The 21,477-nt window shown below is 51.0% G+C and overlaps 1 protein-coding gene across 1 annotated transcript in view; it reads left to right on the top strand.

The window, feature by feature from the left end:
- Positions 1–4,489: 4,489 nt before the first annotated feature.
- Positions 4,490–21,477, top strand: part of TESC (tescalcin) — a 47,182-nt gene continuing 30,194 nt past the window's right edge. Inside the window, 3 exon segments of the mRNA XM_064480951.1 lie at positions 4,490–4,541; positions 6,480–6,572; positions 6,575–6,724. Of these exon segments, the coding sequence (XP_064337021.1) occupies positions 4,490–4,541; positions 6,480–6,572; positions 6,575–6,724 (295 nt within the window).

The following is a 21,477-nucleotide window of genomic DNA, read 5'->3' as shown; positions in this document are numbered from 1 at the left end:
ATGACCTGCATCAGGAACAACCTGGGCTCTTCAAAATGCAGATTCCTAGGCCCCTGGGCACAAAACCATTTGAGAACCGCATGTGGCACCCATGAGCCTGACTCCGGCATGACTCCTCTAAGCCCGGAGTTCCTTGTGCTTGTAGTGGGGGTGGGGGGATGAGATGGAGAATGCACGTCCCACGATGTTGTCTCAGGGCCTGGTGAGGTCACATAATACAGCAAGTGCTTCGCGTTCAGTGAAGGGCATCTCCTGGGTCATCCCTCGGTAACAGAGCGAGAGTGTGGCAAACCGATTCAGCCGATGGGAGAAGTGGGTTTTCCATTTTCTTCCCTTTTGCCAGCTGCGTAATCGTCAGTGGAGACAAACACCTATCACTGGCTGGTGGGTCAGGGACTTGGACCCATCAGGGCTCCGTCACCTCCAAACTGTGTTAGCTTGAGCAGGTGATTTGTACCCCTGTGAGCCTCAGTTTCCACATCTGCAAATGGGAACACTAAATTGCCACAACACCTCTCAGGTGGCTATGACGGCTAAATAAGGGACTTTAGGGAAAGCCACACACACCCACGTGTCCACTAATGGATAGGTGGAGAAACAAAATGCGCTCCACACATACAGCGCAATATTCTTTGGCAATTAAAAGGAATGAAGTACTGATTCTGCAATGTGGATGAACCTTGAAAACACGATGGGATGATGGAAAGGTTCTAAATTGATTGTAGTGATGATTGCACCATTCTGTGAAAATACTAAAAATACTAATACTAAAAACCATTGCATTGCACAGTCTACGTGCGAGAGTTGTATAGTATATGAATTATGGCTCAGTACAGCCATCAGCCAAAAAAAAAAAATCTATATTAGAATCACGTGGAGTTCTCATTTCAAAAGCACTCCTGGGCTTCCTGAGTCAGAACTCTGGAGAGGGGCCCAGGAATGTGAATTTAAATAAGACTCCCCCCCGACCCCCGCCACCCCAGGTGGTGTGCGTGCACACAGAACTTAAAGGACCGTCCCTCCAGGAAGACAGTCTGGTCAATGCTGTTTCCTTGGCACTGGGGTCTTGCAAGTACAAACCCAGTTCTGGGCTATTGTAACAAGTGCCCGCAAACCTGGTGGCTTAAAACAACATCAATGTATTATCTTGCAGTTCTGGAAGGTCAGGAGTCCAAAATGGGTCTCACTGGGCTAAAACCAAGGTGTCAGCAAGACTGTGTTCCTTCCCGGAGACTCTAGGGAATAATCTGTTTCCTTGCATTTTCCCACTGACAGAGGCTGCCCGCATTCCTTGGCTGGTGGCCCCTTTCTCCAGTTCAAAGCCAGCAATGTCTAGTTAGGTCTTTCTCACATCGGGTCACATCACTCTTGACTCTGACCCCCCCCCCCCACTTCCTCTTTCACATATAAGGACCTTTGTGATGACACTGGGCCCACCCAGATAATCCAAGGTAATCTCTCCATCTCCAGGGCAGCTGATTTACAGCCTTAATTTTCTCTTGCATGTAACTTAACGTTAGTTACAGGCTCCGGAGATTAGGATGTGGGCATCTTTGGGGTCTGTTATTCTGACTTCCATACAGTCCTACATTCAATGGTGTCAAATGCCTCTCCCCAAATTGCAGACACTGAGCAAAGCAAAGCAACCATCCCGGGCTTGCTGCGTTTGTGTCTAGAGAAGAGATCCTAGCAAACCCTCCCAAATTCTGATCACCGCTGCCTCCTTCCACGGCTCCCACCCTCTGCAAAGCCTGCCCCACCGCTCGATGGAAAGCGATGTGGCGAAGTCAAAATAGATTTTGGTCCACAGCCACCTCTTTCTGCTTCTCTGGTGAGTTTGTTTCTTGGACAACAAGGCAGAGTTTGAAGCCCATCCAGGGACAAGCTTCCATCTGCCCCCTGCAAGTTCCAGTAATAAGGCACTATTTAGAATTACATAAATAATAGAAAAACATGCTCAAGCTGCCCTCCCCCAAAGAGCTCCTATTTTTAGGCGGTCAGTGCTCCCTCCCGTGGAGCTGCATCCCTCTGCAGTCTGGGTTGAGGAGATGCTGGGGGCAGCCGCAGAAGTGCAGCCCCTGGGTTGAAGTGCTGCTCAAGCGGCTCCTCACTGGAAGCTGACGGATCTGGGGAAGTTGAACACTGAGAAGGACCCTTGTCCCTGACCATGGAGAGGTTATGATTTTCCCACTCAGGGTGGAATTTAAAGCTCTCAGAAAATGAAGAGCAGGAAACAACTCTTCTAAGACCCCCTTGCAGAGATCACTCTCCCAAGACCGGAAGTAGGGGGTGGAGTGGAGATGCCAGCCATTTCACATTTGCTGAGTCCTCTCTCCAAAGATGGGGTTGTGGACCCGTTATACAGATGAGGACATTGAGGTTCAGAGTGGCAAAGGAACCAACCCAAGGCCACACAACCCAGGGAGTCATACAGCCAAGATGCAACTCAGATCTGAATCCATCTCCTACAGTGCACTGTTGCCCAAAGTTAGCTTCAAAGGTCAGCGTGCCTCGGGTGAGAAGGGATTGCTTAGAAGATTACCAAAAGGACAACTTTAAATTCAAAATGCAAATTGGGGCTGATTCTTCTCTGATTCCATGCACACTAAAACCAAGAAACCAAGACCTATGAGATCAGCAGAAGGACTTTGGATGAGCTTGAGGGAAAAACCACTTCACAGTCGAGACCCTGGTGTAGACGGTTCTGGGGTTTCCCTCCCTGGACATATTTTACTAGAGCACCACTAATCCTTACTTGTTTGAAATGATTAAGGTCTGGCGTTTCTAAGTCAAAGGCCAAGCAAGATGGCACTTGGAGTCGTGGTAACATTTTTTAGGGTCAGTGGCCCCCAAATTAAGAAAAGTGCCTTGTTACACCCAGAACATTGCCAAGCCTTGGGAGTCCCTCCAACCTAAGTGATTAAGAGGGACAGGAGAGCGGTACAGGTGAATTTTAGGAACCGCCATTTACACAACTTCCTATCGGCACTCGGATTCTGGTTTACCACCCATTCCGAACGCCTTGGTTTTCCCATTAATGAAACAGGCATGTATTGGGTGCCCCTTCTCCAGGCTCCTGCAGCAGCCGGTACCCACTAGTGTACCCATCAGTGATGGTGTGTTCCTATCTCTTTCCTCCCAGACTCTGAAGAGAGAGACTGACTTATCTCACTGTAGTGTGTGAATTTCTGGCACTCAGTAGTGAATGAATGAATTAATGAATGAACATATGAATAATAATAACAGTGTAACAGCGTATAACAGCATGCTTTGTCTGAGACCAGCTTGCAAGAACAAACTGTCAAACATCCAGGAATTTTGCAAGCCCATTGTTCAGTTACTGGTAACTTGAAATTGACCATGGTGGGAATATTTACACCAGGGAAACAGGAAATCAGTAATGTCGCAGGGTAGAGCTTTCCTTCTGCTGTCTCGGAGACTGTTTATCTGCCGACCACAGGGTAGCACTTACTATCTCAGGCACTGTTTTAAGCACTTTACATATACGAATCCATGTTTAACCATCATAAGCATCATGAAGAAGTCAACATGATTATTCCCATTTTACAGATGGGAAACTGAGGCATGAGGAGGTGAAGTCACTTGCCCAAGCACGATTCAGTAGCCTGCGTCCCTTCCACACGTGAAGACCATCCTCGCTGTCTCCAGGCTCAGCTGCCCTTTGTGGCCTCACAGGTATCAGCCATTCTCACTGCAGCCACTGTTTTTAATCAGCTCCTCGGGGAGAAGAAAGGCAGTTGCCTGGTGACTGAAGTGTTTCCTACCTCTCCTAAGGTCACGCTGCATGAGGGGGAGGATAAAGATCACCACACAGGGTGCCTCTTCTTCCAGGGCCCCAGACAACAGATCCAATCAGCCCAGCCAGACCCCACGCAACGCTCCAGACCTCCCTGTGCTCTGACGCCATCAGTAGGATTGAATTAAAGCTCTGGCGTCCTGGCACAGGCGGTAGCCGGCTCTGTGTGGCGAGAGCCCAGCTGTGGGCGTGCACCACCACTGGAGGGGGAGGCAAAGCCCAGGCAGGGGGTGGGTGACCACAGGGACCCCGAACCTCACAGATTGTCTCAGAACCACCCGGTATTTGCCTTTGGCATGTCCCTGCAGAACCATAGCTGGGGAAGATCATGAACTCCCCAAAGCTTGGCTTAGGGGCTCACAGAGTGTCTCCAGGGGCCATTCTGGCTCGAACATTCCTGATGTCTGTGGGCCCTCATCCACCCTGCTGCACTGTCACCTCCTGTGTGTCTGTCTCCCACTCTTCCAGAACTTTCTTAAGAGTAGAAGTCTGGGTCCTGGTTATTCCTGGTTGTGGCTCCAGGACCCAGGCAGGCCCCTGGACCCAGCAGGCCCTGGATAAGTGTGCAGTGAATAAATGAATGAGCAAGCCAGCCTGCACACTGGGCCTTGCTGCTGCCCCAAGGAGCTCCAGATTATTCCTCCAAGTCCTGCCATCAGGAGGAAACTCCCCATGGTCATCACACCCCAGCCTTCCAGCTTCCGCTGGCTGGCGAAGGTGGCTGGTTTGGCAGCAGATTCAGGAAAGTGAATGGGGGCCCTGAGAAGGGCTCTTCAAGGAGGTGATGTTTATCCTAAGATCTGAAGAGCCCGGGCCAAGGAAAGAGGAAGGGGAGGGCAGTGCCGGGCAGAAGGGACAAACACCAGGGCTTGTCTACGGGCTGACAGCAGCCAATGGGGCTTGAGATGAAGTTGACTGTGTAGAGAATTGATGGGGTAAAGACCACTTTCCTTCACCCCATACTCTGGGGTCTCTAAGTGATCACTGGGGGGAGGGGCAGGTAGAGTAAAGCCATGTGCTCCTTCACTGCCCCAGGGCACTGTCCTAGGGCTCCCCCTCCCCTGCAGACCCTGCCACCTGCACTGTACCAGCTCTGAGAGTAACCATGCCAAGAGGGAGGAAAGGCAGTCATTTTCTCCCTCTGCAGCAGAAAGCCCCATTGTTTAATCCTTGGATAATTTAATATAATAAAATTCCAGGAACAGATATTTTAAGTCAAAACAAGGTTGTGTCCAGCCATCGTAGGTAATTCCCAAGAGGCCCTGGGATCCCCTGTTCTGACCCAGAGGCCAGTCTGGTTTCTGGATTCCTTCTGACCCGAAATGCAGTCCCCCAGCCGGCTCTCCAGTTTGCTTGGAACAGCCAGTGCCCCACAGCCAACATTTCCCCAGCTTGGCTGGGTCTCAGCACTGCCCTAGCAAGCTCCGCAAATGCACATCCCAGGTGCTGCCCCGACAGAGGGTGAGGGGGAGCTGGGTTTTCAACCAGGAGGGGGGCTGATTCTGCTGCTCTGGCACGTTTCAGGAGCCTCCTGGTGGCTCTGAATGGCACCCCAGCCCCTGGAAAGAGCTGTGACCCTCAGCTCAGGCCTGTGATCTGCAGCCTGTTTGGTTCTCAGCACCCCCTCCCCAGTACCCTATGAAGCAGATGTAGGTGGGCCCACCCGAGTCTCCGTGGACACCAAAGCCCCCACCCAGCACTATTACAGAGCCTGGCACCCAGGACAGACCCTGAATGTATGCCAACCCTGGATGGCCACGTCACCAAGCACTGTGCAGCACAGTGGTCCGGGCTTGAGATATGGACAGTGTTGACTTTGAATTTCTGCCCTGGCTGTGTGACCTTTTTGAGAATCAGTTCCTCTCTTGTAAAGTAGACATGATTCCAGTGTCTTCTTGTGCTGTGTGCCAGGCCAGGCCAGGCCCTTTTGATGGATATCTCATTATTATCCCCATCTTATGGAGAAGGAATCATGGTTAGACAGGTGGCAGGACTGGCCAGGGTCACACAGCCTGGCTACAGAACCCAACTCCTTCAGCCAGTTTAAGGCAAAACTCGGAGGAGAATTGCATTCTCTCTAGCAGTTTGAAATGCCGCCTTCTGGGTCCTGCTTGAATCAGAATCCCCAGAGGAGCTCTCTGAGCCTCAAATTTGAGACTGCACCCACCCTAAGCAACTAGGCTGTGCAGCTGGGATGGGCCAGTCTGGCACGTGGGGGTGTCCACTTCATCAGAGTGGGCTTTCCTGGAAGAAGCCAAGCAAAGTCCCCAGTGCGCATTCAAGTTAGATTATTATTATATTATCTTTATTGCTGTTCACCATAGAGCTAATTAATGCTCGCTGTCCTCCACTGTCGCCAGGGAGTTTCCCTCCTGAGATCTGGGAGGATGTGAGGTGGAGCCAGGGTGGGCTGGGCATGGAACCTCCCTGGGGTCTCACCCCTCCTACCTACATCCCAGCTCTGCTCACACCTGCTTCTTCCCAGAACCAGTAGGGGTGCGGAAGGGGTGATGTACCCGGAGCACTACCGTAGCTGCGGGGGCTGGGGAACCTGGACGGTGGGCTCGGCATTCTCCTTCCCCTCCCCACCCACTCCCCGCGGTTTCCGGCCGGGGGCGGGGCGCTCCCCCTCCCCGCGGTGAGCGAAACCGGCGCGCGCTAGGACCGTGGCGCGCCGCCCTCCGCCGATATAAGAGGCCGAGCTCGCGCCCCACGCGGAACCCGCGGCTCAGGTCCTTCCCCGGCGTCCCGACTCGCGTTGGACCCGAGGCCGGACCGGCCGCTGCGCAGCCGACGCCAGCCCGGGGCCTGGGAGCGACGAGCGTCCCGGGGCGCCCGCCGCGGGCACCATGGGCGCTTCCCACTCCGCGTCCGAGGAGGTGCGGGAGCTCGTGGGCAAGACCGGGTGTGAGTATCCCGCGGGGCACTGGGACAGGGGTAGGGACTACCCACCGCTGGCGCTGGGGGCTCCCAGCCCACAGCCGCCCACTCGGCTTCGCGCCGCCGCGCTGTGTGACCTTGGGCTAGTAGCTGGCTCTCTCTGCTCCTCAGTCACCCCCTCCTTCAAATGGGTCCCCGCCAGCCACTTTGCAGGCTGCGGCGATGCTGAGTAAGTGCCGCGGTCGCTCAGCGCTCTCGGAGTTGGCTGGGAAGCCTGGGTCCTGGGGACTGGACGGGGGAGGGAGCAGGGTCCGGGCTTCCCTGCCCGGGGCGGAGCAGACGCCTGGGCCCGGGAGAAAGAGGGCTCAGGGATGCACAGCAGGTGTGCGCGCCCCGCACCTGAAAGTCGTTAGGATTCACGATGCGCAGGAGGAGGAAAGTTTTGAAGACGGGCGCGGGGTGGGAGCGCGGCTCTGGCGCTTCCCGGCGGGTGAGCAGATCTCTGCGCCTCCTTTCGTTCTCCCGTCTGTAAAATGGGTTCAAAAGGGTCCCCCTCCTCGGGTGGCTGGGAGTTTTAAGCGAGGCAGCGCCCGCAGAGCCCTTTGCCGGAGCCCGGCGACCTTCCTCGAGCTCACCCGGACTCCCGGGACCCGCAGAGTCTGCGCGCCCCGCAGGGAAGTAATGGCGGAAGCGCCTGTTCGCCCAAGCTCAGCCCGGCTGGGAACTTGACACTGGGCCCTGACCTCGGGGCGCCCGGTTCTTTTGCGGGCTGTAAAGGGGGATGTGGACTGAAGACCTCGAGAGTCCAGGGGAGTGGGCAAACTGACTGGCTATGGGAAGACCGGGTGTGAACTATGCCAGCTCCACTTCCTGGCTGTGTGACCTCGGACTAGTCACTTTACTTCTCTGAGGCTTGGTTTCCTTCTCTCTGGAATGGGATTTCTGCTAGTATCTGGTAGATAAATGCTCAAGAAATGGGATGCAGATGTTATTTCTAGGAAGGAGCTGGCTCCTGGTGCCTGCTTTGAGTTTAGTGCAGACAACCAGCATCCATAGTTGATCACCGGCAGGGGTTGGCCCAGCCATTTCTCCATGGGTTGAAAAACGACCCCTCCTTATCCTCAAACACCTCTTTCCAGGAGAGTCAGGTGAAAATTACAGAAAGCCCTTAATAACTGGTGTGTGTATACATGCATACACACACATATGTATGTAGACACCTTGTGTACAAATATGGAATTATCTGCAACTGGAGAAAATAAAGGTGTGGTGCAGTATGTATAATATGGAACCTTTTTTTTTTTTTTTAAAGAGGGGGAATAAGTAACTTATTTGCATCAAGGAAGTAAGAATAATGAATACTTGTTGGGGGATTTGGTAGAAGGGATGAAGGGGGAGTGAGTTTTTCACTGTAAACTTTTTTATATTTTCACTTTGAACCATATGTGACTATTTTACTTCTTCAAAAGTTTTATAAAGTCTAGTTCAACCCCAAGGCTAATGTAAGAGAGGAGATAGAATTCCCTTCACCTGACTTTCTTGGGTTTTCCCTGTTTTGTTGTTTATCGAGTGCCCTCTGGCTGCCTTGAATCTGGATGGGTAGAAGTGGGGTTCTCTGTAGCTGGGATCTCTGCAGGAAAGGTGGGCTGGCCCCTGGCCACTGTTTTTCAGTCCCCACTTGGAGCAGTCTAGCGGAATTCCGTCTGGTTGTGGGTTTGACAGGTGACAGGGCTGCAGAGCATGCTGGGAATCTTGTCAGTTTCCAGGGTCCAGCCTCCCCCAGGAATGATGACTTTCACATCCCAAAGTGGGAGGGGAGACAGGAGGAGGTCAGGGAAGGGGTTCTGAGGTCAGTCTAGTGTAGAAGATGAATGCTTTCTGTTGTCTGAGCTTTAAGTGGGTGGAAAGTTCCCCTAGTCGTGTGAAGGGGTTGGCGCAGTCTGAGCACTTTTACCGTTTCAGGCTCAGAGAGAGACATGGTATAAATAAATCAACCCATAGGTGTCAAGCTCTGTGAACAAGATATAATCTGGTAACATGAAAGTTAGGAGAGGGGCAAGGAAACATTTCTTTAGGGGTAGACCAGGAGGGCTTCTTGGAGGAGGTGAGAATGGAACAGACCTAAATGAGGAGCCACGTGTGTGAAGACCTGTGGGAAGTGTATTTGGTGCAGAGAGAGGACACATCAAATGCAAAGGTCCTTTGGCAGGAACAAGTTGAGGACAGTGAAGGAGATTTATATGAGATGAGGACACAGGCATAGTCAGGGCTCAGCTTTGGGTGGGAGCCTGATTTAAAGGGTCTTGTTGGGCAAGTCACGTATAGGTCATACACGCCTCACTTGCATCCGTTCTGACCTGGGGCTAGAGGCGGCACCTTCCTCGGAGTTGTTGGGAAGAATTGAGTGAGTGAATACACATAAGGTGTTTAAAACAAGCATGAGTGTTTAGCATTACTGGCCATGCCCTAAATACATTTATGGGTCCTGGTCACTCTGAGCCACAGGTAAGAGTTAAGTCTTGGGACCACTTCTTCACAGCTGTATGACCTTAAGCAAGTCATTTTACCTCTTTGAGCGTCGGTGCCCCTGTCTGTATCCTGAGGTGGCAGTATAGATTCAACCAGATGATGTATGTATGTACCACAGTGTTTGACTTGGTATGGGAATGTCCACGCTCCCAGGATCCTGCAGGCTGAGTGGAGTGTTCGTATAAGAACCCCCAGGAAGCATCTCTGAGAAGGGGGAGGAACCTGTGACCAGGGCACCAGAGAATCGGCTGTGCCCAAGATGGTCCCTGATGTGAATAATCAGCCTGGCCTCTTTGTATGCACTCCCATGGAATCCTCATCATAATCCTCCCGGGAAGGTGGTACGATGGCCATTTTACAAATAAGGAAACTGAGGCTCAGAGGGGTAAAGCAACTAGCCTGCCATCCCATGGCTCATGAGCAGAGGAGTCGGGGAGTCCCAGGATCCCCAAGTTCACTGTCCTGCTGCCACCACTATGCTTTCACTGTATTTTGTTGCCTCTCAGATTTCTAGGAACTCAGAAGGGGTAGGAAGAGCCTGCCCATGTATTTTTCTCACCTCCAGGCCTTTGCACAGTCTGTTCCCGTGCCTGGAGCACTCTTTCCATTTTACAAAGTTCGGTGGTTGCATAAGGCAAATACTTCGGTAACCTCCACCCAGTGTAAGATCACTAGCGTTTCCTCTTTGCCTTGTCTCTTTATGAAACCCATGCTCTTCATCGTTTAGGGCTCTGCTTAGCTGTCGTTCCCTTCCACACAGCCATCCCTAGCTACCCTCCCTGCAACCTTTTGTGGGTTAGATGCCCGTCCTCAGCCCTCCCACAGCCCCTGCCTTCCCTCCCATAATAGCAGGCATTACACCGCATTATAATTGTCAGGTTTGTCATCTGCCACCCCCTCAAAGCTCAGAGCTCCCTGAGAGCGGGGAGGATATCTTGTTCAGCTTTATACTCAGCGTGTGCTGCTTGCTTGGAGCACAAGAGGTACACGTTGAAGGGGTGAAGGCCCTGTGGATTTTATCACCCAAGGAGTATTGCCTCAGAACGTGTGTCTGGTATAAAACCTAGTGCCACCCCACCAGCTGGCCACACCAGCCCCAGCCAGCTCGCCCACGCAGGGCATCCTCAGGTCTGCACACCCACCTCTCCTCGCCTGTGAGAGCCTTCTTGATTGATTTAAAACATTAAACAAGTATTCTCAGACATCTCTTCTGCGCCCAGAAAGCTGACTGCTTAGATTGTTACAATTCCTATTAAGAACCCAATCGAAAGCATCCTGGCTGCTTGTTTGAGGGGTGAGCTGGCCTTCCTCCCTGGCGGGAATGGAGTCAAGCCTAGTGTGTGTCCCTAGGTGTGACCTGGGACCTGGACAGGAAGAGTGGCTCCTTAGGAGTCACTCACCAGAGTGCATTCCCCGTTGCCACCTTGAGCTGGCCTGGAGGGGGCCTCGCTTCCCGTCCCCCCGATTCCGTGTCTGCTCCTGGAGTTGGAAAGGAAATAAGAGGAGGATTCTGGGAAAGGTGGAGAGGTCTTTTTTTTTTTCCTTCAGGCTCCAAAACAGCTCACAGGCATGTCTCTGTTGTTGCCAAGAAGCAGCTAGAAGGAAGAAGAAAAAACAGTCTCCCAGATCGAGAGTTCAGGCCTCGTGATGGTGAGGGCTAATGTTGACGGGGCACCCGTCATCTGCCAGACCGTGGGCTGAGCTCTGTGGTTTCTCCGCAGTGCTCGTGGAATCCTCCCAGGAACACGGTGGCTTTCCTATTCTCTAGACAAGGACATCGAGGCTCAAGAGATGGTATGATATGGCCCGAAGCCACAGGCTACCAATTCCTGGTCTAACCCCTGGAGCTCATCCTTTGTTGGGGGAACCAGAGATGGGGGAGGCCTGTGTGGCCCAGGCTGACTTGCGGGGGTGGCCCTGTGTTTGCCACTGGAATCTCTCCACTGGGCAGTACTCCTCGGTTATAGAGTCTTCAAGAGGCCCCAGACCACGGCCTCGGCCCCTTCACCATGTGCCACGTTCCCACTGTGCTCCAGGCCCTGGATACCCAGGTACACCAGACACCTCCCCTGCCCTCCAGAAGCTCAGCCTTGAGGGGTAAGTGTCGGCCGGTACCAATGAACTCTGCCTGTTGTCACCAAGGCTTGTTAAGCTCAAGGGCCAACAAAACCTACCCGGCTCCCTTTCCAGTTCCTCTGGGGTGGACCACAGTTTTAACCTGGGGTCCTTGGGGAGTCTCTGAACCCCATAAAGTGGGGGTACAGAACTGTGTCCATGTGGCTCTGGGAGACATGGACTCCCAGCCTTCGTGAGGCTCTCAAAGCAGGGAAGGTGTATTCCATCGTATGTAAATCAGACCTCAATAAGAAAACGATAATAAAGGCACTTAAATTATTAGAAAAATGAATAATGGTGGCTTCCTACTAGGGGAGGGACGAACATGTCTCTGAGGCCCTGCAGGACCGAGTCCTCAGGGCAGGACAGTTGTTAAGGCCATGGGAGGGAGGCCCAAGTGTCCCCAGCCTCCGGAACATTTTCTGCCTTGTTCAGGTGGGGTGTCCAGACCCCTGCCCACCTCCCTGGGTGCTCACAGTGTGGAAATGTGCAGGAAAAGGCTGGGTAGCAGGTGAACCGAACTCCTGGGCTCCCAAAACCACCTCCTTCCCCAGCCCGCATGGACACTGTGTACTCTGTTCAGCTGGCCCGGTCATCCCACGTTAGCAGTAGCTGCAGAGCAAGGGCTGGAGGCTGGCGATCATCGGGCTTGCCCTGCCCGACCTCACTGAGACTCCTGGTCCAGGCCGTGGGCCTCTGCGCTGCTCGTCCGCCCCTTTGCAAGTGGGCTGGTTGACCAGATAGCCTTGGGCTGTGACTGAGGTGACAGCTGCTCTTTCTGACATCACTCATCTTCTAATCCTTGTAAGAGCCCCGTGGGACACTTGTTGACCACTTTACAGATGAGGAAACTGAGGCTTAGATGTGCAAGTGACCACTCAGGGTCACTGAGATGCTGTGTGTGGCCCCCAAATCCAAAACCAGGCCTTTTAATGGTTGCTGCTTTCTCGCGTGTAAAAAGCTGCCCCTCCCACGTGACTTAATACAGACCGAGACGGTAAGAGTCCCAGCGTCTGTTACCTGGGAGAGGCTGCCTGCTGCCTCACAGCCTCGTTAACAGTGTTCCACACGCGTGTGTGATCAGCTGGCAAGGGAAAAATCGGACCTCGAGGCAGATAGGATCGACTCTGGCAGATGTGGAAAGTTCTAGAACCGTGAGCTACCCCCTGCTGCGGCGGGCAGACTTGCTGGTGCGCAGCATGAGGGGCATGGGGAGTGCTAAGAAGAGGCAGGAATGTGACACCCCCCCTGCCACCCGTTTCCTGGGTCTTACTGCATGGCTTCTGTTTCAGAAGAATTTGTGTTTCCTCTGCATGAAAGCAATTGGCAATCCACTCTGAGACTTCCCAGCTCCCAGGATTAGGAGTAATTAGATCCCTTATGCATCTTTCTTTCTCACCTCTCCCACCCCCACCCTGACAGGGTATTTTTTTTTGTGCAAGTTAATGGTCCCCGAATGCAGCACGGAATTTAATCACTGCTCAGATAATGCGGAATTTAATCACTGCTCAGATAACGCCGTATGGCCCAGTCTTACAGGCATAATACCTCGTGTGTTGATAAGATGCTTCTCTACCTTTGCAAAGCACTTCAATAGCCGTTATCTCAAGCCGGGGGAATAAGGTTTTTTTCAGCCTAGAAGCGCCCACGGCTTTGGAAAGATAAGGCAGGGCCTCCTTTTCCCAGGCTGGGGAGGCTGGACAAGGTGACAGGGAGGAGCCTGGCACCCTGTTCCTTCTGTTCATCCTGTTGCCGGCTCCAGCTTTGTTATTAATTCATAAAACCAGAAGGCCAAGTGGGTGATTTCCACCAGTAGTGGTGGCCACCACCTTCAGTGAGAGGACAAAAAGGTCCTTGGTTGTCCCAGCAGTGTGACCTTTGTGGACGGGCAGGCTGTCAGAGTGCGCCTTCTGTTCTCGGCACAGCTCCCTGGGAGATAAGAGGGAGCAGTCAGGTCCCAGGGCCCAGGTGCCTCTGGGAGGGAGGGCAGGTGGCCAGGCAGGAGACATCGACACGATTGGTGTGGCTGAGTCACAGAGTGATGGAAAGAAAAGGCGGGTTCCCTCCCGTCCTCGGAGCACCCATGCCAGAGTCCCAGGGATCAGAGAACCCCGGGTGAGCGCCCAGCACTTCCCAGGCCTCCCTCACCTGGTAGTTCTGGTGGCTTCCCTTGTCCTCACCTGCCTCTCTGAGACCTCAGAGTCCCCCTTGGGCACAGACTAGCTTCCCACCACCTCAGCTTTTACCAGCAGACAGATATGGGTTCGAATGACAGCACTGCCTGGTACTGTCTAAGCAAGAAACTTTGCCTCCCTGAGTCTCAGTTTCCTCATCTGTGAAATGGGAATGTGTCCCTGGGCTGCTGTGAAGATTAAATGAGAATGTGAGTAAAGCTCTTTACACATCATAGGTATTCAGACATTGTTGGCAGGTGCTAATCATTTTGATCGTAAACCTTTCAGAAGCTGGCCACATACCTCCTTTTTAAGGCATTCTGTAACTTCCTTCAGTAATTCATACCATTTTTGACATATCTCAAGTTACCCATCATCTTGCCCTTGTGCGGTGATCAGGGACCTTAGCATGCTTTAATTAGTATCACTCCAGTATTTTTTGAAACCTACATATTGGTTTTATTATTGTTTTATGCAGACTCTATTAAATCTTACAACTGTTCTTTCTTATAGATTGAGTTTTCTTCTTATATAACACACTTTTCCAAAACTTTTTCTTCAACAAGTCTCTGCGAGTTGCCATCTTTGTCTGAAAATGCCTTTATTTTGCCAGCGTACAGGAGTGACCATTTGGCTAGGTATAAAATTTGAGGTTGCTGCTTGTTTTCTCTCAGCACTGTGTTTTTGGTCTCTTTTTGCTGTTGAAAAAGTCAGCGCTTTTGTCTCGGTGATATTTCTTTGTAGAAATCTGCTTTTCCCCCTCTGTTTAAAAAATTTAGTTGGTGGTTGTTTTTGCCATGCTTTGTCTAGGTGTGGATTTGATTTATCTTGCCTGGGACTGTTTCATGCTGTTTCTTTCTAAAAATAACTCATGTCTTCCATCATGGAAATATTATCCCTCCCTTTCTCTTCTTCCTCGGTAATTCCTATTAGAAAAATGTTGGACCATGTCATTCTGTCCTGAGTGCCTCTTCACTTTCTTTCATATTTTCTTTCTTTCTGTTTCTCTGTGCTGTATTCTGAATCATTTCCTTAGGTCTGTCTTCTGGTTTACTAACTCTCTCTTTAGTGACTACAGCTTTGCTGCTTTAACCCACCTTAGTTTTTTAAATTCCAGTGACTTTTAAAAAACATTTTGTAAGTTCCATATGGTTTTAAATTCACTGCTTTTGTAATGGAGCACGATTCTTACTTTATTTGTAATAGTTTGAGCCTTACTGTATAATCTCTGCTGTCTTGCCTTCCTGGGATGCCATTCCATGTATTAATTGTGTCTACTGATTCTCCCACATGGCAGTTCATTTGCTTGTGCGGTTTCATTTTTGATTATGAGCTCATCTTCGACTGGACTATCTCCCCCTGGTTTTTCACATTCTTTGAACTATCTTCATCTCCAGATTCAGGCTGAAGCCAGACCAAGTGGAGATGGGCTTAGCTGAAGTACCTCCCCCATGACAGTGCCATGTGCCCTGGACCCAGGGTTATAGAAGTGCCTTGCACGGTGCTTTGCATTTATTGTTCTGGGTACCTTAGGGTTTTCTCTGGTCTAGAAACATTTTTTACATTAATTCCTCAATTTGGATTTCCTGTACCACCGAGGTTTGGGATTTTGACTCATGCATGGCACAGGTCTGGAGTTTTGATTCATCGTGAGTCCTACCCGTCTCCTCTGCTCCCTGCCCCTCTGCAGCAGAGTCAGTTTCCTTGTTGACTCTCTGGGCCAGTGGGGCCGGAGGTGGTTTTCTGTCCCACCTTATATGGAGGGGCAACCATTTATGCTCTGGCTTTTCACAGGAGCTTCTCACCCCTATGGACCCAAGGCCACTGCTGTCACTCAGTGGGCTAGAAGCCCCCCATTCTTAGCTGTTAGAGCCTGGAACCATCCTGGCAGCCCTGGGGGACCTCGCCTGCTGGGTCTGAGTCCCCTCCTTGCCTCTGGCACCTGGGGATTTCTCTTTCTAGCTTAGTGGTATCTTAAATGTTTTTCTAATTTGATCCAATGCTTTATGGGTTTGTAGTGGGATGGAGAGTCTGTGTTAGCTCCTAGTGGCAGGAACTGGAGTGCTTTACCTAAATGGCCTCCCATAACAAGCCCTCGTACTTTCTGTAAATCTAGAGCTTGAAGATACTTCTGGAAGGATGTGAAAACCAGTTCCTCAGAGGCTCTGAAAGGGTTCCCCTCTCCAAATCTCCACTGATTAGCTTGCTTTTTTCTCCTTGTCTTCAGCCTTTTTTTTTTTTTTAATTAAAGTGGAGACATCTTTGTCTCTTTAGTGACATAAATGATGTGTATTCAGCATCCCAGCCACTTCTCCATTTTGGCAGACAGCATAGCAAACAGGCAGGAGAACACGGAGTCACAGATCCGGGGTTCAAATCCCAGGTCTGCTGCTCTTATCAGCAAGTGACTTCACCTCTCTGAGACTGTTTCCCTATCTGTAAAATGGGCATGATAACCACCCAGAGAGGCCAGCACTGATATGAGGACTCAGCAAGACAAGTGTGTCAAACACCTGGCTTCCTCTGAGTAGGTGCTGACCCGTGGTGCTGTCATTGCTGCTCCGAGGCAAATGGGAAGGAGCAGAGCGCAGCCGTCAGAACGTGAGTATGGATGAGCAGGGACAGTCTGTGTGATTTTGAGAGTCATGCTCACCCACTCTGACAGCTGTCTGAATTCTCTTTGCTCACAAGAGGAGAATCCCTAAAGTCGCATCACCTCGCTCTGTCCCTGCTTCATCTCTGGTCCTGAGAACTGGAGGATGCATTCTGTGCAGGAAAACCCCTGGACATCCTAATGAAATGCTCACTACCCACGTCCCCAGGCTGGCATGGGCCAGGGCCACCCCTCCCGGGAATTCCTTACTAAACAGGTGAAAGTTTGCAAGTGTTTGAAGGTGCAGGTGGAACACAGGCAGTGAATCTTCTTGTTGCTGATTCTGCTTCTGAGAACAGAATTGGGTTCAGTAACTTCTTTCTCAAGGCCAAGTGCACCCCAGTGCATCTTCAGTTTAGGTGAGATTCCCAGCAGCCAGGCATGGTCTGTGATGTGTCCACGCTGAGCACGATGTGGCTTCTAAGGGGAAGGCAGGTGGAGGGGAGGAGCAGAGCGTCCAGCACTGTGAAGCATCTTGTGTGCCCCAGGCATGTGAGGCCGGTCCCTCCACCCTCCCCGCCTCCCTCCTTGGGCTGGGATTAGTCATTGCTTTGGCTGGAGCCCCAGGTGGCACACAGCCAGTTCCCACTCCCCTGGGAGCCTGGAGCCGGCTGAAGAGCTGAGTAGGTACCACGAGATTATTGTTTGGGGGGCGTGATAGTCACAATCATGACAGCTCTGATGTCTCCTGCTCCCCCTGCCAGGTCCAGTGCTGAATGTGTATGTGATTTTTTTTTTCTACTGTTGCAAAATTCAAATCACAGAAACTTTTACCGCCTTAGCCATTTTAAAGCATACAGGTCAACGGTATTAAGTGCGTTCACAATGCAGTGCCAACATCCCCGGTCTATTCCAGAACATCTTCGTCACCCCAGAAACAGACTTCACGCCCGTCAGCAGTCACTTTAATCGTCCACCTTGCAGCCCCTGGCAACCAAACACTAATCTACTTTCTATCTCTGTGGATTTGCTTACTGTGGGTGCTTCATACAGTCGTGGCCTCCCGTGGCTGGCCTCCTTCACTTAACATCATGTTTTCAAGGTTCATCCAGGTTGTAGCAGATGTCAGTACTTCATTCCGTCTCGAGGTGGAATTTATTCGGTTGTGTGGAGATACCGCATTTTGCTCACCTGCGTTTGGGTGGACGTTTGGGTATTCCCACATTTCAGTGTTCTTGCATGTTGTGTATGTGATTTTGATTGTTTTTTGTGGTATGAACAGCCTCGCGTCGGCGGTGCTATTATTATAATACTCTGTATTACGGTGGAGGAAGTAACAGCCTCCTGGAGGCGGTTTAGGAGGCTGGGGGTTGAACCAACAGCTCTTGGCCGGATGTGGTCAGCTCACCTTTCTGTCTGGCCTGGTGCCCCTCTGTGGTCCAGGGCTTTGGCTGATGCCTGGACTGAGTCCTGGCCAGTCTGTTGGGATGCAGCAAGCAGGAGAGCTTTGGGCGGCCTCAGAAGCCACCAAGATCTCCCCAGTGATGCCAGTTGGTGTCTCAGTGCCTGCATCCAGGCTGGCACTGCTGGGGAAAATGGGGTGCAGGGAGGCATGGTGGCTCTGGGGCGCCCCTGGAGGAAGCAGCCAGCATGTTCTCAGCCGCCTTTATTTCTCCCAGCTGTGTTTTGGATGCCCTTCCCTACCTGGACCACTACATCTGCCAGCCTCTCAGTGGGTACCCAGGCCCACTGTCTGCATCCACCCTCCATGCTGTGCCAGGCACATGGGATCTTGTTCCACGGCTTAGCATCCTCTGAAAACTCAGGGTGAAGTCTGAATTAGCCTGACATGTGTGCCCCGCCTGCACCCCTGTTCCTGGTCTGCCTTCCAGCTGTGCTGAAGGGCTTGGGGCTCCCTGAGTTCTACCAGCCCTGCCTCCCCCATCTGGCCCCCAGCCTCTGGGATCCCACTGGGCATTGCCTCCCACCTGATCCCCGTGGACTGGAAGCCTCGCTCCCACCTTGGTGCTCTTTGGCAAGAGGACACCGCACTTAGGATCTTGGATCCCAGTGAGGTGAGGGCTCTGCCATTTGTGTCTGCATCTCTGGCATCTGGCAGGTGCCCAGCAAACCAGAGGCGCTCAGTCAATATCTCTTAATGTGCAGCAGGGGCACCGGTCAGGGGGCTAAGCTGACACAGGTGCACCACGAGGGAGTCTCTCAGGCCCCCAGGCCCCTGAGAGCAGCACAGAATCTGGAAGCAAGGAGCAACTCCTATTTCTTATGCCCCTCACCCCTAGACTTGGGTCCCGGGGAACACAGGCCCAGATAGTCCTGACCACCCCGCAGTGGGTGAGCACAGATGTTCCATTTCCTCCCGAGCCACGCGAGGGAGGCTGGACCTTGCAGGGGTTTGGGGGCCTGTGTCCCTGCCCCTGGTCTCCTCCTGCCCTCCTTCCTGAGTGTTGTCTCTGACTGTCTAGTCTGTGCGACTCTCCTTCCCCCAGTGGCCCCTTGCTCCGCAGAACAGGGCTGCACACTGGCCCCGTATCCATTAGCAGTCCCCCTCTCCCCCTACCCCAGCCCCCGGCAGCTGCTAGTCCACTTGCTATGTCTGCAGATTTGCCTCTTCTGGGCATTTCATGTAAAGGGAACCATACACGATGGGGCCTTTTGTGTCTGATTTCTTCCCCTCAACCAGTGTTCAAGGTTCCTCCACGTTGTGGCAGGTATCAGTGTTTCACTATTTGTTACGGCCACATACTAGTCCATTGTACGGACAGAACACTTAATTTTTTAATCTATTTACCTGTCGATGGACATCGGGGTTGTTTGTGCCTTTTGGCTGTTGTGGGTAGTGCTGCTGTGAACATTCACTTACAGGTGTCTGTGTGGACATATGTTTTCATTTATCTCAGGTATATACTTAGGAGGAGAATTTCTGGATCGTGTGTGGTAAATCTATGTTTAATTTATTGAGGAATCACCAAGCTGTTTTTCACATCGGCTGCACCATTTTGCATTCCCGCCAGCAGTCTGGGGGGGCGGTTCCAGTTTCTCCACAGTCTCACCAACACTTTGGCATTTTCTATTTGAGTTTTCATGAAGCCGTCAAGGTTAAAAGAAAAACTGAAATTTAAATAAGACTACACAAGTAATCCCTCTTAATTGCAGAAAAGTTAAAGGACGGATAAGCAAAAATAAAGAACTGGAGGAGAGAAATGTCCTGACGTTCTACCATCTGGAACGATTTACTGTTTGGTCATAACCCTTGCCTGATTTTTTCCTGGGCACGCACATGCATATCCGTGTGAACTTTCATATAAACGAGACCTTTATTGCCTGTCGGTTTTTCCTTGTAATGATATTCCATGAACACGTTTTCTGTGTCCCACAATATTTAAAAAAAATTTTTTTTTTTAAAGACTGTGGAGTATTCTGCCTTCGGGATGCAGCAGGATTTATTTGATCAGTTTCCCGTGGCTCACCATTCCCCCCCTCCTTTTTTTTTTTTAACCATTTCAAACAGGCAACGATGTTTACTCTTACTTGTTCATCTTTGTACACTTGTCTTGGTTCCTCAGGAATCATTCCTAGGAATCAAGTTTCTGGTTCAGAGCACATATCCCAAGCACTGCCCAGTACAAATATATTGTGAGGTGGAACAATTCTAAATTTTCAACAAGCTATAGGTGTAATATAATTCTAGATTTTCTAGTAGCCACATTAAAAAAAAAAAAGTTAACAGGTGAAATCAATTTAAATAATATGTTGTATTTAACCCGTTATGTCTAAAATATTATTTCAGCATGTAATTAGTATCAAAATTTTTAAGACAGTCTGTATTTTTTTCATACTAAGTCTTTGAAGGCCTGTGTGTTTTTTACACTTCGGCACATCTTAGTAGCCACATGTGGCTGGTGGCTCTGTATTGGACCTGGCAGGCATATGTTTTTTTGCTTAAGCTTTTGATACAAAGTGACAGGTCACTCCCGCCCCCTCCAAAATTGGGCAGATTAAACTCTCACCAGCCCCGTGGAAGGGTGTACATTTCCCTCAGGTTGAAATCTAAAACCTAAAATAACGACATTGCAATGCCAGGCACCGAGTTGTCTCTTCCTCTTGTTCCCTTGGCAACTGTGACCTCACGGGGGCCTGGAGAGAGGGCTCAGAGTGAGGAGCAGGGAAACTGGGAAAGCTTCCATCTCGGGAACCCTTGAGGGGAGCAACAGACAGGGTCTTCCAGGGTGTGATACAGGCACACGTGTATCAGGTGCTCGAGGGACAGACCCTGTGGGGGGCCCGGGGAGTGGAGCTGCGGGTGCCTGGAGCTTAGCTAAGGGGCGAGCTCTTGGCTTTGGGGATTTGGGTGCCAAAAAGGGGACCAGAGTTGGGGCGGGTGTCCTCATTTTTCTGCTTTCAGTCAGGCAGGACAGAGAAGTGCACGTATGTCGTGTATACATGCACTTGGGTTGCAGTTAGCTGGAAACTCTTCATTAGAGAAACCTGGTCTGCGATGGTTTATACACTTCGTCCTATCTGTGTTACCTTGGGCGAGTCTCAGTGTTCCCATGTCTAATGTCTTTATTGAGATACAACTCACAAACCCTGCATTTCACCCCTTTAAAGGGTACTCAGGTTTTAGTATAATCACAGGGTTGTGTAACAATCTAATCTTAGAACATTTTCTCCCCCCACCCCAATCACCCAAAGAAACTCCACAGCTATTAGCAGTGATTCCCTCTCTCCTTCACCAGCCCCAGGCAACCACTGGTCTACTTTCTGTCTCTGTGGGTTTGAATTTCTCGTAAATGGGATCTTACAATGCGTGGGCTTTGTGACTGGCCTCTTTCACTGAGCACAATGTGCTCATCTTTCATAGAGGGGGTTTAGGAGCACGTCTTTGGCTGCAATTTCTGATCAGTATTTCGCAGCAGATCAGTGTATTTTTTTTTTTTTAATCTATCGATCAGAGCTGGGAACTCTTAACTGGCCAGTCTAATCTGATCACCCAGAGGGAGACAGTGTGGGGTGTCAGTTAAAAAACAAAACAAAACTAAACCGCCCACGTTCCTCCAGACAGTTCAAATCCTGGGTCTGCCTCTTTCAAGTTGAGTGACCTTAAGCGAGTTACCTGTCCCTCAGAGCCTCAGTGTGCTCTTCTGTAAAATGGGAATAGTCTGTCTGTCGGCTGTAGGGTCATGGAAAGGATAAAATAAGCACACATGTCCCCAGGACGTAGTGCTTGCCAGTGAATGATTCATCGTTAACAATAGTTTTGCAGTCTCTCGGCTGTCCCATATGGGACTGTATTGTGTGCTTACAATATTCGTTACATGACTAATAAATACACATTGTATGTTAGAGAA

This window comes from Camelus dromedarius, chromosome 31, assembly GCF_036321535.1.
Source record: "Camelus dromedarius isolate mCamDro1 chromosome 31, mCamDro1.pat, whole genome shotgun sequence".
Lineage (NCBI taxonomy): Eukaryota > Metazoa > Chordata > Mammalia > Artiodactyla > Camelidae > Camelus > Camelus dromedarius.
Note: the sequence above shows the minus strand (reverse complement) of the source record. Positions and strands in the feature narration are given on the sequence as shown.